This window comes from Ylistrum balloti, unplaced genomic scaffold (assembly GCF_031769215.1).
Source record: "Ylistrum balloti isolate Yb309-2 unplaced genomic scaffold, AGI_CSIRO_Ybal_v1 Utg370208, whole genome shotgun sequence".
NCBI classification, from domain to species: Eukaryota; Metazoa; Mollusca; class Bivalvia; order Pectinida; family Pectinidae; genus Ylistrum; species Ylistrum balloti.
This window is the reverse complement of record NW_026782179.1, coordinates 1,647,417-1,663,165: the sequence shown is the minus strand read 5'-3', so window position 1 is coordinate 1,663,165 and position 15,749 is coordinate 1,647,417. Positions and strand designations below refer to the sequence as shown.

General features: G+C 35.0%; 1 protein-coding gene across 1 annotated transcript in view; it reads right to left on the bottom strand.

Moving 5' to 3' along the window:
• Window positions 1-15,749, bottom strand: part of LOC132551571 (E3 ubiquitin-protein ligase SMURF2-like) — a 44,518-nt gene that overhangs the window by 4,816 nt on the left and 23,953 nt on the right. The window contains exons 6-17 of the mRNA XM_060215725.1: window positions 5,863-5,946; window positions 5,350-5,576; window positions 4,895-4,979; window positions 4,520-4,699; window positions 4,061-4,223; window positions 3,732-3,835; window positions 3,030-3,144; window positions 2,581-2,759; window positions 1,484-1,621; window positions 1,021-1,141; window positions 471-672; window positions 234-318 (exon numbers count right to left, since the gene is read on the bottom strand). Coding sequence (XP_060071708.1) covers window positions 234-318; window positions 471-672; window positions 1,021-1,141; window positions 1,484-1,621; window positions 2,581-2,759; window positions 3,030-3,144; window positions 3,732-3,835; window positions 4,061-4,223; window positions 4,520-4,699; window positions 4,895-4,979; window positions 5,350-5,576; window positions 5,863-5,946 — 1,683 coding nt within the window. The remainder of the gene's footprint in view (window positions 1-233; window positions 319-470; window positions 673-1,020; window positions 1,142-1,483; window positions 1,622-2,580; window positions 2,760-3,029; window positions 3,145-3,731; window positions 3,836-4,060; window positions 4,224-4,519; window positions 4,700-4,894; window positions 4,980-5,349; window positions 5,577-5,862; window positions 5,947-15,749) is intronic.

Genomic DNA, 15,749 nt, shown 5'->3' with positions numbered 1-15,749 from the left:
CATGCTTCTTACAGTTTCAAATTTTCCTATCTGCAATGTTCTTATAATGGAGTGTTTCAACACCTCTAAATAAATTCTGATTTCAAGCTGTACAAAATTCCTATCTATCAGCCCTTCATGGTTATCACTGTGTTCTTACATACAGACATTGTAATTAATGACATCTCCATAATATATTGAAGGGTGTGAATAAGTTGAGATCTATACCAACCTAGCTGCCTTTATGTACTTACCATGTGTGGGCTTTGGGTAGATTGTCTGTGTTGGTCTCCACCAAATGTATGGTAAACAATCGTGGACCTGCAGCACCAGTGGATCCTGAGATTGAAAAAAGAATGATATGAATGCAAGCACAGCTGTTGAAACCAATCATAATGTGGCCATTTTTTCAATTCTGCCTTTATATTACAGAGGCAGACTTTTCATTGAGTGTTTTAGCTTCTAGTTAAACAAAAACAAATCATTCCTACCTTGTAATGCCTTGAAGCCTTGAAGTGGCACTCTTGAGCTGCCTGTAACAAACTGGAGAAGTCTTGCTCGCATTTCATCATCAAAACCTTCAACTGCGCGCCAGAACCATTTGGTTACATTAGTGTCCTGAGTACAGTGTTTTAGGCGAGTGTGGTTTTTCCAGTCCTGAAGATCTATCTTTCCAAGGCCTCCAATCATTAACTATAATGTAAATATCAAATTTTCTACAGTTTGTTCATACATGTGGTGGACTTGGACATCTCCCTTTTATACCACGCAAACACGCACACACGCACGCACGCATAAATAAAAAACTAAAATTTCCTTTTCTCTAACTCTGACTCCTATTGCAAATCGAAAGCCATTCAAATGTAAAACATGATATTATAATACTATAAAATATGAACCAAGTCTGTTGAGATGTCTGCCCCCCCCCTTCCCCTCCCATCACCATCCGATCCCAAATTGCTATTTGTCTACTGCTCAAGAGCACAATGACAGCTCTTGACATGACTCGACTTTTGCTTGAAAAATGCTGTTTCAACAAACCTCTAATTCACGTTCATCAAAAGGTCTTAGTAAATGTTGTGGAATAACTTCATTGAATCCTTTCTGTAAGGCAAGAAACTGGGCTTCAATCCCCCTCATGAACCTCCAGTGTACATACAATCTGAAATAAAACATGATCAATGTATTGATTGCTGTAAATATAATCACTCAAAATATTGATGATCAAAAACAGAATATCACATGTTAGCTTAGATACAGACTGATGACACCACTCAGTTTGAAATATTGAAGCGCAGGAACCTAAATCCACCATAACATAATTTTGTGTATTGTTCTACAAAATTTCTACACGTGGGAAAAAAATGAAGATCCATGTTGATCTCACTTTCCTATTTATATTATTGAGATTGTATTTTAATGATTTCTTTAACTTAACACCAAAACCATTGATATAGTTACATCATACCAAAACCAAGGTTGGCTACAATAAATGCCAACTTACTTAACATATTCCTTTTTGTTATCCTCTGTCACAGGGATGTCATTGCCACCAGGCTTTAGTTCATACTCTGTGAACTGCCCAAAGGAGTTATGTTCCACACAGAAGTTGTGATCCAGCACTGATTCTATGTTGTTTTCTCTGTTACGAAAACAAAAATAAAACTTTCATATTTCGTGTAAATATAAAGGCATTTCACTTATTAAGAGTACCACTATGTTTTAAAAACATTTTTACAAGAAGAACACAATTATAAGTCTTGTGTATTGCCCGCTTCTCAACACAATTATGCAACCAAGTTACATCTATACTTATTGTTCTAATAACTGTATTTCTCAAAATTGCCAAAACTATATGATTTCATTTTTTCAAAGCTACATTAAGAAATCAAATTTTTTACAAATTAAGAAGCTGTAACATGATTGACCAAAGTTTGACTGGCCACACACTTCGACTTTGTATATCATAGTGATGAAATACTAGAACATAATACAATTACCAAAATCCAACAGAAAATAAATTCAGAATCTAAAATGTAGGTTGGGTTGGCCATGTGTAGATACAAATTCTAAGTTTCATTATGACAACATATGTATTTAGAAAGAAATTAACCTCAATTATGAGCTAAACAAAACAAAACAAAAGGATTAATCACCAAGTAAAGACTGAAATCATTATTGAAACTATGTGCTGAGATGTTCTTGCTTATATATGACTACAAAACAGGTTTTGTAGAACTTTGAGTTCAACACAAATGTTGATGCTGCAAACAGACAAGTAACAACTATGTCTCACTTTGTGATGGTGATTGTGTTCTATGATAACTAACAAGTTGTATATATACATTTAACTGAATAGGGCTTAAGACTATGTCATTAATTTTCAGGTATAAAGTTTGAAGAGCATTGTTTTGGAATGAAATCAACAGCAACAGGATTATTGTGATCTTCAAAGAAAACCTTTTAAGCATCTTTATCAAAACAAAGACAAATTTGATCCATAATCCCAATGAACAAAACTTTCACTAAACGGCAATTAAATTTTTTTATCTCCAGATCTTCAATGCAACTATTTTGAGACAGTTGTCTCCCTTAACTTACAGTAGCCACACTAGACTGCGGTGCAGCTCTGGGTCGACATTCTCCAAGTCATCAAGAGTGACAGCCTTCTGGAGAAGTTGTTTGTAGAAAGGCAGAGTGAATCCTCCATCGAGGTAGTGGCCGTGGAATATTGCCATGCCAATAATGCGGCCCACAAAATGGAAATAAGATAAATGTTCCTGGAAATATTAAAAAATAAAAAGCATTTTGCTGACACTGATTTTTTTAATTTTTGTTTTTATAGACTTCTCGACTTTTCATCAAATTTAATGAAACAAAAAAAGAAATTGTTATGAACAATGAAATTTCTAAAAGTCAGATAAAATACATATGTAACAACATTACACATGATAAATCTATGTTTGGAAGCTTTCTGAAACTTCACCTACTTGTACGAATTTAGAACAAATATGTGAATGTGAAGGAACAAAAATCAATTAAAATCTTACAGGGTTGACACCTGAGTCAGCATTAATTTGGAGTGTATAGACATCATCTCTTGCGTACTGGAACAGGCCGTAATATGGATTTAGCATCTCATGGGACAGAAGGTACAGCCACTCCCTGTAACCAAAACACCTCAAATTAACATCAGTGACCGTATCTATTTCTATTGCCATATTGTTCTATTTCAATGCTCTTTATAGAAGCAAGCCAAGGGCATTTAGTGTTTTATTGTTTAATGCGGGTAACCTAACTAAATATGCAGGAAGTGAGAGGTATTTGATGTTTTGATACATATAATCAAGGCCTGTAGGTTGTGATCCACATACATAACTGGGGCCTGTAAAGATTCCTTGATGTGCTTTAGCAGGGCCATCAAGGACCATTTTTTGTCAATAAACATGCTATATCTGTGCTGAAAACAATTAGCATTTTACTTCCATAACCAGGGCACAAAAAAGAGTACATGATATCCATGTTCTGGCACACAAAAGAGTACCTGATATCCATGTTCAGGGCACACAAAAGATTACATGATATCCATGTTTAGGGCACACAAAAGAGTATATGATATGTGTATAACAGAAACCTGCAACATTTCTGCTACAATGTTTCAATCGTGAATAGTACCAATGTATGACTATTTCTAGTGCAAATAATACTGGACATGTCACTGATGGTAACAGAGAGACCCTGCTGGTTTGTACCTGGCTACACCTCCATAATCTAGACCCTCCTCCCCTCGAAACTTCACCATCAACCGCTTCCTTAGATCTTTGGCTCGGAGCTTCATCACTTGTCGGTAGGAATCCTGGCGATAGAATATTTACATTAGAATATACCAGTATCAGAATTTCTGTAAATTACAGAAGATCAAGCCAAATGTACAACATACATTATACTTAGAATGTAGGTACAGCTCAAGAACATGTGACCTAATTTTTTTTACAACAATAACTGAGTATTAGTGCAGCTATTTGGTAAGATATCAGAAAGAGATCCGGTGCATATGTGTTATATGAAGAAAGTTTATTACCTCAAATATTTCTTCACGCGACACCTCCATTCGACAGTGGCCTGTCTGAGTCTGTAGTGAGGAAAACTCTTGTCGCAGTATTTTCATTTTCTGGACAAGATCTCGTTTGTATTTAGGCACAGGCGACTCGTTCTCTTTATCATTACATCTGTTGTTACTACTCCTGCAGAAATATTCAATATTAACAGCTTTAGATACACACAATATTAAACAAGTTCAATCAAACATTTCTCCTCAATCTTACTTTCTCAAATTTGTAAACAATATTTGGAGGGAAAATGGCTAAAGAATGTTTCTTATGACTTCACTGCAACTGATCACAAAGACAAACACTGATACCCTATCATTCAATATGACTCAACAAAACTTACTAAGAATGGACCCTGATGGTACGGAAACCTTAGAAACTAATCTTGAAGACTTTGATGACTAAGCTGTGAGATGGAGGGAATAACTTACGTGGATCGAGTAGTCGTCTGAAGTAGATGGATGTTTGCAGAGAGCCGAGGATCTGTGAATTGTGTTGTCCTGTTGTTGTGGTCTACAAAGTACACACGGCCATTCCCTGTGTGACGGGTCTCCCATCCAGCTGGTAGCTGACCGAGGTCTTCCTCTCGGATCTCCGAACTGGACAGGTCCCTATAAGGAGGAAAAACAAAGTACTACAATAACAAGCCTGTAGGTGTACGATGTACAGATTACCAGATTTTTAAAAGTTTTTTTTATTCTACTGTTTAAACTGTTAAAATGATTGTACTGGGGATGAATTCACATATGATATAACATTTTAATTAACAATGAACAAGTCGTATGATGGTACAGACGACCACTTACCTTGGAACTCTTGGGTCATGCCACGTGCTAACTCCTGTCCGCGTGTGTAAAAAGTAAACCTGACCTTGCTGAGTTGTTCGTTGTTCTGAAGAAGGAAAACATAATGTTTATTACTTTCATTGCTGCTTTAGTTAAATTTGTCCTCTAAGATGGTAGAAAATATTGGAAATGTTACAAATATATTATGCTATGTTATCCAACAATTCAGCTAATTCCTATTCTACATTAGTTTTTAAAACATGGTTAATTTGGCCCAATAAGCTGTTAATGCATTATATGTTTTTGGCAAATCCACAATACTTACTATAAATGCAATCATGTTTTAATGTAATACTTTAAGTGTGAAAGAGTTAAAATGAAATTATTGCTTAAGTGTGTTTGTGTATTACTTTGTTTTAAAGAACATAAATATCTACAAAATATCTGATCACATTGTTCTTGTCCTTCATATTTACCATAGCCACTGGGCAGGTCGACAGCGTTGTGGAGGTGAGACCGGTTGAGGTAATTACGGTGTCGTGTAGATCGTCGGCGTGGTAGGGGAGGGTTGGATGTTTCACTATCGTCATTATTATTGTTAGACGAGCTACTAGTGTTGTTCTCATGACTACCGCTGTTTGTTGACTGCTGCCGGCTGTGTGCACTGGAAACAGCATTGTTTCGTACAAACTCAGATGCTGGCCTGAAAAAAAACACAAAATATAAACACTAGAAGTTATAACTAACAACCAAATGAAGAAATTCCACATCACTACTAAAGATTTTAGACCGTATTTGTGAATTTACAGATCTGTTTATTTGTAATTATTCCAGATATTTGTCAAACCCAAGAAAAGAAAAATTGACGAAATTCTGACACTTAATTTTCAAATTTTTCGGCTTTATTGTTAAAAGAAAATTGTTATTGAGGAGGGGCATTGATCATTATTATTGCTATATCTGTCATATATGAATGAGAAACGACATACCTTGTCGGACGTGCCCACTGGGTGCTACGTGTCAGATGATTAACATAATGTACACGCCCACTTGCTGTACGTCTCTCTTCCCATCTACAAAATATAAAATAAAAGAAACATCACAAAAAAGAATAACCCAAATTTTGAGAATTCAAGACCCTCACAAAAATGGCCACACTAAGAATACACTACAGACAGATGAAATAAATAACTGCTATTTATCAAACAATCAACTTCCTATCCAGTGAATTCACTCCTGTAATATTTTTATATATGTCACTGTTGTGATATTACCTGGAGTGTTTTGCATTGGCAGAGCTAACCAGAAATCAATTGACATTATATTATAGAGAGATGTTATATCATAAGCTAAAAATGGCAAAAACATTTTGGCAGACTTTGACTGATTTCGTCCACGTTTTTCTTTCAAACCTATAAAAATGTATGTTTAAGACTCATTTCATAAAATCATGTATGAAATGAAAATTCATTTAAGAGAAAAAGGAACATTAAATATAAGATGGTGAAAAAGAACTGATCAATACATCAATATTTACCAATGTGCACATTCAACACTTTAAAGTGTGAAACCCTTGTGTTACATCATTATTGACACCAGATATAAATCTCTATTGATAGTAAGTCCGGGTAATTACTGCTAGATGTGACAGTTGCTGTGTGCTCTATATCATAGTCCTTGGAGCACACTATATGACTGGGTAACATATACAATAACTATAATAGTACTTTCTATTAATCCTGAAAGTTTTGTCTATCCTCAGAGTTAATAAGGATCAAAGAGTCTGGACTGAGGTGCTTCCATATTATTGGCATACAAGGGTAGAAGTGTGTATATACAAGACATTGTGCATATTTAATAGCACATCACAAAGAATACAGGAATATCTGGGTCAAACATGTTTTCTTGCTTTCAGCATTATTGACCTGGAAGAGAACCATCACACACTACTAGTAAAGATATACACCTTACCTATAAACACAGACTTAGCTACTACATTCTGCGAACTGTTTCTTAGAACTACTTTTCTTTGCTTCAATGGTGATCTGCTATAATTTTACCAAATCTTTTATCTTGTAAAGCATCTGCTACAAACCCATGTTCCCTGAGCTATTAAGTTGACAGAGCTTTGAAACTTTAACACTATTCTGAGACACCTAGAACCCAAATCTTCAAGAATCGTAAGCTTAAAGCAGTAATGAAATAAGTACTAAAGAAATGTTTTTTTTCTAAAACTAAATTTTTGTCATATATCAACAATGGATATTTCCATCAAAGTTATATGCAGTTGTGTACGTTATAAAACTGTTTATCTAGATGTTATAAGTAAATTAACTTGTCCTTGTATCCATACAAATTAGAGTCTGGAGGTCCTTGTTTTATATACATACACAACTGTAAACAATGTAACAGTAATTATGGCCTCTCAGCTTCAGCAGCTGTCACAGACACCACAAGGTCAAGGCCTCACCATATACCCTCCTAACATACATAGGGAAACACTCAATTATATTAATTTATCCCACACCAAAACAGCAAACAGCGACAGTAAATATATTACCGTCAATATTACAACCGTATCACAGACATTTAATACTGATCTTGTCACACTGATTCCATAGCAACTCAAAGTATCAACTTATTTGGAACATATCTGATGCTTCTGAAATATATTGGAGTTATATTTTACACGTCATTTTATACTTGAAAACAGCCTGACAGGCCATTCAGCACAGTAACTAGACTTTTACCTATTATAGTCAGAATAAAAGTATCAAGCAGTGCTCTGACCTAAGTGAAGAGAGTGTGTAAACACCTTGTTATACATCAGTATAACTTCCACTGAATTAATTTTGTTGATAATTACGGTACATAAGTAAGTGTGTGATATGTAATGAATCTGATATAACAGAGCGTACACAATTTAAAATGATAAACATATTCCAATCAAATTGTGTACAATCATTAATGCACAAAGAAATCAGTAAGTGGGTTTCTACCTATGGATGTAGATAATAAATCCCAGTGTTCACCGTTTAAATGAAAATAAATAATAGAACCCCGTTAACTGTAATCGAGATGTGTTGTTGTCTCCCCTTATCAAATAAAAAGGCTTTTTGTACTGGTGTATCATTTTCACCATCTAATTTTATCGCTTTCATCGACATCTCTCCCGAGTTTCAGAAAACAAAAGTCTAATTCATACTGAATTGCCTGTAATGTTCATTTGACATGCACATAAGGTAGAAACAGAAGTGTTTTTTACTTTCTGGCATGTTTTGAGAGCTAAGCTATAGGGTATAATAGTACTGTATACAGGTCACTCTAAATCAGGCAAGGAAAGTGGGTCTGAATTCAGCAGTATACAAACCCTATAACTGTACCTCCGTTACATCAAAACACCACAAGAGTGACACAGCATACTGCTATTTATGGCTGTAATATTTGAAACAAACCTCCTCTCCTCCCCCAACTCACTTATTTACAACAGACTGTCTACCAAAAAATCAGTCACACTTGGTTTTGGTATTGATCCCATAGCCAAGGAGATGAATAGAAATTGGAACAAAACTATTACAAATTAGCAATCTATATTAGCACATGTCAAACTTGTTGAAATCTTCAGGGAATACTTTCACTGAAAACAAGGTTTGTAATTTCTTTTATAATAAAACACCAGTATGTTACTGAAATTACTGAAAGGCTAAACTTGTTTGTAATCTATCTATTTTTAACTTTAAATGTGAGATATAATCCATCATATGCAAAACAATAAAAAACTTTTATAGAAGATGACTAACTGATTTTGAAGACATTTTCCATTAATTCAGAGAAATTTGTGAAAAATGTACAATGAACAAAAACAATTTAAAGTTCCAAATCAAGAGATTTCTCCACCAGCATTTGCATTGGATATTAAATCAAAAACAACAACAGATAAGAAATGATTTATCTAGCGACTGTAAAAACCTGCATGTAAAGTGTGCAATTTTTCATGAAAAATTAAAGGTCCAAAATGGTGTGAGTGTGCATATTATGTAGCTATAAGATCACAGATTTTGCGAGGCAGCCACAACTGACTGTTGGAATTATCTGGTATGCAGAAATCTAATATCAACAAAAACAAATAAAATTATTACTGTATATATTAATGCACACTAACTAACTAACTAGCAAGATGGCAAATTACCAATCGCCTGATTATCGTCTGTTGCTGACTTTTAGATAGATGTCAATGATAATTCTGTGTGTTTCACCATATTGTTCCGCCTTGGAGAATCCTCCACAAACCAGAGCAATGCCAGTTCATGATTCACACAAATGTCAATCAGGATATCTTCCTGACCACCTCGTCTCTCAATTTTGGTTTTTAGTATAATACTTCATTGTCTCATAGTGACAGTAAGCATGAATGACACTTTTTTGGAAGATGTTGGCATTGTTTCATGGCATAAGACTGTCGCTAGGGGTCACTAGTAAAATTACTGGAATATTTTCACCAATCAGTAAGCTAGGATTGTTTAGCCTAAAAACCAACGATGATTAATTATTCAATCAATTCGATAATAATAATTTCATTAACAAATTATGCCATAGTTTTTTTATCATATTATCTATATATACATATATTGTTATACAGCAGTTTTGATAAGTAGCTACATTTACAATATATCTGAGGGATACTTTCCTTAGTATGATGTTGTCAACCTACATACTTGCAATATCTTTCACTCACAAGTAATGCTTTCACTATCGGAATATTTCTCAAAGATTGTTGTAGTAGAAAACACCTTTGTTTGACAAGTGTTTAAAATGATGATCAACCTCCTTTGAACAAAATTTCTCCAATGAGTAAATTAATATCACCTCAGTGTGCCACTCTCCATCTCGGAATGTGTCTGATAAATCTGAAGTACTAATCAGTTCATGTAAAGTAGAAAATGGAACAATTCTGACACTGAACTAAGGTATTATATCATACTGGGAGAGAAAAGTTGGTCTCATATGTAAGCTATATTTCCTGTACTTTAAATATGCTACGAGAGAAACATCTGACAAAGATTATCAACGAATGTACTGTAAAATATCTATAATAAGACTATGCATGTTGTAAATCTGTCACTTATTGAGATGAATTTATGTACAGTAAAACTGTATTAAGAGCATCATTATGTACATGAAACAATTATTATTTTTTGTTTGAATAAGCCGGAATTAAAGGTACGGTAAAACCCTTTAACAAATTATACGTTTGTAATTAACATGTTATACAATATAGCAATTAGACTTTATGGAGTTATAAACCATACTACTTGAGCTTCCAAGATATTAAAATCTCTTTGTAGTTTGATTTGAAACTACGAACAACACATTATCTGTACTTCCTCATACCGACACACTTCCTCAATCTTTGTGGTAAAAGACTACTCTAAGCTTACGTGATGAAGAAGATTTTTATGACCGATGTGCAAAGATCACCTGGTAACAGTTTTGTGTGTATAAAAATCAACATCACTAAGGGCAAATTTATTGTATACGTCACCTCTGCAATTAGCTTTGAAGTTATTTGGACACATTTGAAAACGTATAGAAACTTTGGCTTCCCGATTAAACCTGTTACCGCAAGCAACATAACATGTGTACGAGCAAGACATTGTTTATATTTTTACATCTGCACAAGGAAAAGGGATTCATGTTTGGTTCGACATTAATTTGCCTGCCTCTACTACAAAGTCCTTGGCTCCCAAGTCTGTAGTAAGAATTGTGTAAGTACATGACGCTAATAACAGGAACATCAGTGCGGCTGTATAGTTATGTAGAGATGAAGACGTTTGTAACATGGGATAGTTTGGCTGCAAGATTCACAGATGTAGTAGCAATATTAAGCACCACAGTGAAGCAAATTGGGAGCGGTTGAGACTTGGCACATGGACGTTATTACACCCCCTATATTACTACAGTAAATAACTTACTACAAAACCAAAACACATCCCCCTGTCTCAACTGCCAAAAAATGTCTTACACTAGTCGTCTGAATGGAGATCTCACTTACAAAGTCACAGTGTTGCAGAGGGATTACGAGGATGTCTGGTAATACCGTACTTACTAACATACCATGTCTAGTGGTAGCTGTTGTTAGGTACTCATACCATCTCATAAAATTCATTGTCTGGGGCTTACCTGCAGTTTCTTGTGGTTAATATTATCAGGTGATTTGTAACAAGTACTGTCATTCATTGTTAAAGACTATTAAACGCTCATAACCTAGTCAGAATTGGGTCAGCTTTTGGTGAGGGAGCATAAAAAATTAGGTCAAACATCGAAATGCCATCTACATTGTTCTAGCAGTAATAGTATCTTAATACTTCTCAATAATGGATGTTGTTCACCTGATTTCACTGTGGTCTTATCATCAAATCTACTTGATTTATGATCAAGCTACATAAAAGATCTCTTTGTCTTTGGTCGATATGATATTAATGTGTGCTGCTTTCTCCACTCATTCTTTCATATTGGTAATCTAATCTTTTCACCACTGACCTTATTGGTAACAAAGTCAAATCTACCTTCCTCATATCTCATACAATTAAACATTCTCAAAAATATTATTATGTCATTATTTAAGAACCAAAGCAGATTTTCTGCGGAGATTCATTCAACATAGAAGTCAGTATGATTTAAGATAATGTGGCATGTACAGTCAGTGTACCAGACACATTTCAGGTTATTAATGAACTGAGTAGTAGCCCCTTTGATATATATAAACAAGCCGTGAAATTTAGGTCATAGCTCTGTAGATGTATGTAAAACACCTGTACACCAAACTGATTGTTCTCCTCTGATGTACCAAAGACAGAGGCAGGTGATGGGAGATGAAAGAGTCTGAGAGAATCATTACATGTACATGTAATTGCTTCAGAAGTATAAACAAAAGTAATCTGAATTTACTGATAATCATTTTTAATTGAATATCAACACCTGTATTCTGATACCTGTGTTAACCAGACAATAGACCAAATATTTCTGTTCAAAATACAGGTTTACAGATTACACAGACAAACTAAAACAGAAATGATGGAAGGCAGGTGACCATATTGTACAGGACTGATAAGTAGTTACAGTGATAAATTACCTCACCATTGGATTGGGTCAGGGTTATCTCCCTTGATCAAATTTGTAAAATGAAAAAAGGTTGTAGTATCATACATGTACATGCATATTTGTAAATATGAATTTTCCAGGTATACCTTTACTTCAGTTTTGAATTATCTGCATTGCAGTAAAAATCAGATTTAGATTTTTAAAAAATCCTCACAAATTTAGAAAGTGTGAAAATGAATTTCCATGAAGTAGACATGTTAGAATTTTGATGTAAATTACATAGTTATAATCATATGTATATCAGCACGGATTTTTTAAACAATAATTCACATGATAAATGAGACTGTCATGTGGTAAGTAGTAGGTACAGGATTTTAGATTTCCAGGCAAGGTTTGAGTTGTCTGGTGTTATACAGACTAAATCCAACAGCTTGTATTTCATGGAAACATTTACAGGAGGTTGGATTTCCAGTTTAGGGTGGGCGGACACTGAAATGGTCATATAATTAAACTGTGTTTGGCAGAAACAGTGAAGGGAAAATGTCAAAATGAGACCTGAAAGGCTTTTAAACAAATTTAACTCATTTAATGAAAACAATATATGTCGAGTATTATCATACAAACTCTAGTGAAACTTTAAACCATTTTTTTCTTCAAATTTATTAAGCTTCCATACTAGCATATATGTACATAAACATAAACCTTCATGGTCCAAAAATGTCTAACAAAAACACATTTAAAACTTGAAAGTTTTCAATTTTTATTTAAAAAGAAAAGTTTTTGTCTCTGTAATAAAAAAAGCTCTGAATATGTCTCTGCTTTCAGATCTTTAAGGGCTTACCACACATTGGTGCTTACAACAGATCTATGTGTGAAATGTCTACAAGCTAGAATTGTCAGTCTGATAAAATTTCCACACAAATCATTCAGTGCCACAGTCCACATAAACACCACTTGGCTCAGGCATTCAGGACAAAAAGGTCATACTGCATGAAAATGCTGTTGTTCTTGTCTTTGGTAGGAACCAAATAAAAAATTAGCAAACATTAAGTAGACATTTAATAAACTGTACTTTATGCTGAGGTGTTCTTTTTGTACAGGTTTTTACAACAGAACAGATGGTCCTTATGTACAAGGTTTTACAAAATAAGAGGCTGTCCTTTTGTTAAGATTTAAAATATAGCAGTGGTGACCATTTCATACAAGTTTTTACAACAGCAGATATGGTCCAGTTGCACATATTTCACAATAGCAGAAGTGGTCCTTTTGTATCAGTTTTTACGACAGCAGATCTAGAGATGGTTGGTTCTTTTACACAGATTTTTATAGTCAACAGGTTTTACCAACAGCAGAGGTGGTCATTTTGCACAGGGTTTAGCAATGGCATAGGTGGTCCTTTTGTTCAGTTTTACACAACAGCAACCGTCTTTTTGTACAGGTTTATACAAAAGCAGGTATCTTTTTTTACAAGTTTATACAAAAGCAAACGTCTTTCTGTACAAGTTTACACAAAAGCAAATATCTTTCTGTACAAGTTTACACAAAGCAAATGTCTTTTTGTACAGGTTTACACAAAAGCAAACATCTTTTTGTACAGGTTTACACAATAATAGAGGTGATCCTTTTGCACAGGTTTTTACAATAACTGAGGTTGTCCTTCTGTACAGGTTTTTACAATGGCAGAAGTGGTCCTTTTGTACAGGTTTTTACAATGGCAGAGGTGGTCCTTTTGTACAGGTTTCCACAATGGCAGAGGTGGTCCTTTTGTACAGGAGTCTTTATCATGCAATAAGACTCAGAATCCTAAACATTATCCTATAGCAAATGCCAAGTGTACATGGTTTATTATATGACTCTGAAGTATTTTTAAAAATAATTCTACTAAACTGCAAAAAATGTAAATGGTCTTATATTAACCAAGGCTTATATTAACCAAGGCTTATTGCCACACTAATAAGATATGCATTGGCCAACTATTGACCAAAAGTTAGGACAACACAAGGTTGAAAAGAGTATCAAAATTAACATATGGGAGTGTCTTCATATATCATGGAGATACAGGTGACAGTCTGCATTTCAACAGGTGAAAACTTGAACTAGTGCTAGGACCACAGGCATAGTGTGGGAAAGTCGTGGGTTGCTAGGAAAGAATATTCTGGTTGACACCCACCTTTGTTTATATGTGGTTGGAGTAATCGGTGATAAGTGGTCTGCACCGATTTGTCCATCCTCAACATATATGTGGTCACGCAATATGTAACTACCATTTAACTTGTTGTCTTTGTCAACTTTAAATCAAGTGAAACTTGAGACTATTTCTTATATCACAGAGTAGTACTGTAAAAAAAGCATTATTCTCACAGTGCATGCTGTAAGTATCTGACCGATATCTGTATGTCGTTATATAACGTCTACCTGCTACAAACCACAAACAAGTTCATGTCGTGTACCCTGTAGTGTATACATTCAAGGTCAAGGTTTACATATGACCCGGAAAAAGATTGACAGATATATAGTTTTTGATGGTACAGTAATAACACTTGTATGTCAATATCAATGGGACTACTACTAAAAGTCGGTCATAACCAGTTTTAATGAAGGAAAATGACCTCAAAAACTTCCATCAGTGACTTGAAAGTAGATGTCATTTTCTTTCTTACTTGTTGATATGTAACATTCTTTAATTTACAGTACACTCTGTATTACAGTGTGATGGAAGAAGATTGCATATACCTGTATCCTTATTCCAACACTTGGCCTTGTACTATTCTTTCAGACTCCAAAGATCCCACACCACACCCTGTGATCTCTAAGCCACTTTTTCCTGTCTGAATAGTTCACCTTTGTCTTGCCCCACTATAGCCTTTTTACCATTCCCCCCCAACCCCCATCCCCCACCTACCTCCTCCATTCAACTTCCTGTCCCTACAAAATGCTGACCTGACATCTCCTTGCTTGATGCCAATAATCAAGCCAATTCTAATCTATCCCCTACACCTCTACTCCCCCATCCCCACCCACCACATCTCCTTTTGTCCACCTCAGACCACACCCTCACTTCACCCAATTCCATGCCAAACATGAATCAAATCATCATCACTTACACTCCACTCACGCTCCCCTTAATCCCTCCATCTCTTTATCTAACCGACCTACATTAACCCTCCTTAAACATTACTAAACCCCCTTCAGTACAATGCACAATCTGTCCCTCCCACCACCTCTCTCCTCCCCTCACTGATTTCATTCACATAATGCTAAAGCACCTCCTCCATCTCTGTCCCTACCCACCTCCAGAAACCCAATCCACACTATCTTCACATTAAAATTCAGCAAAAACATGTTGGAGTAATATTTCCCCTTTACCTCAATAATTCTTTTCAATATACAAATTTAAGGAATTTCTTTAAGTAAAAAGAAACATTTATGAATCCAGGATAGAGCGTTCCCCATCTATCTACATTACTGAGAATTCTCTAAAATTCCAGGACACTTTCTGCTCAGTCCCTTAATATATTCCTATTCTCTACCCCTACCAACAAATCTTTAACTATTAATCAGCCCTCCCACCCCTTACTCCCCCACTGTATCCACAATTATGCAGATGGCAGGTCTTCTTGATTATCAAAGACATTTTTTCAATATTGCACTCAGCTTACCCTTCGTATTTTCTCACAGTTATACATAATTCTAATACACAAATACTCCCTCTGACACATGATAAATCATTTGAAGGCTGTTGCATTTCTATGAAAGACACATGCCCTTAGAGTGC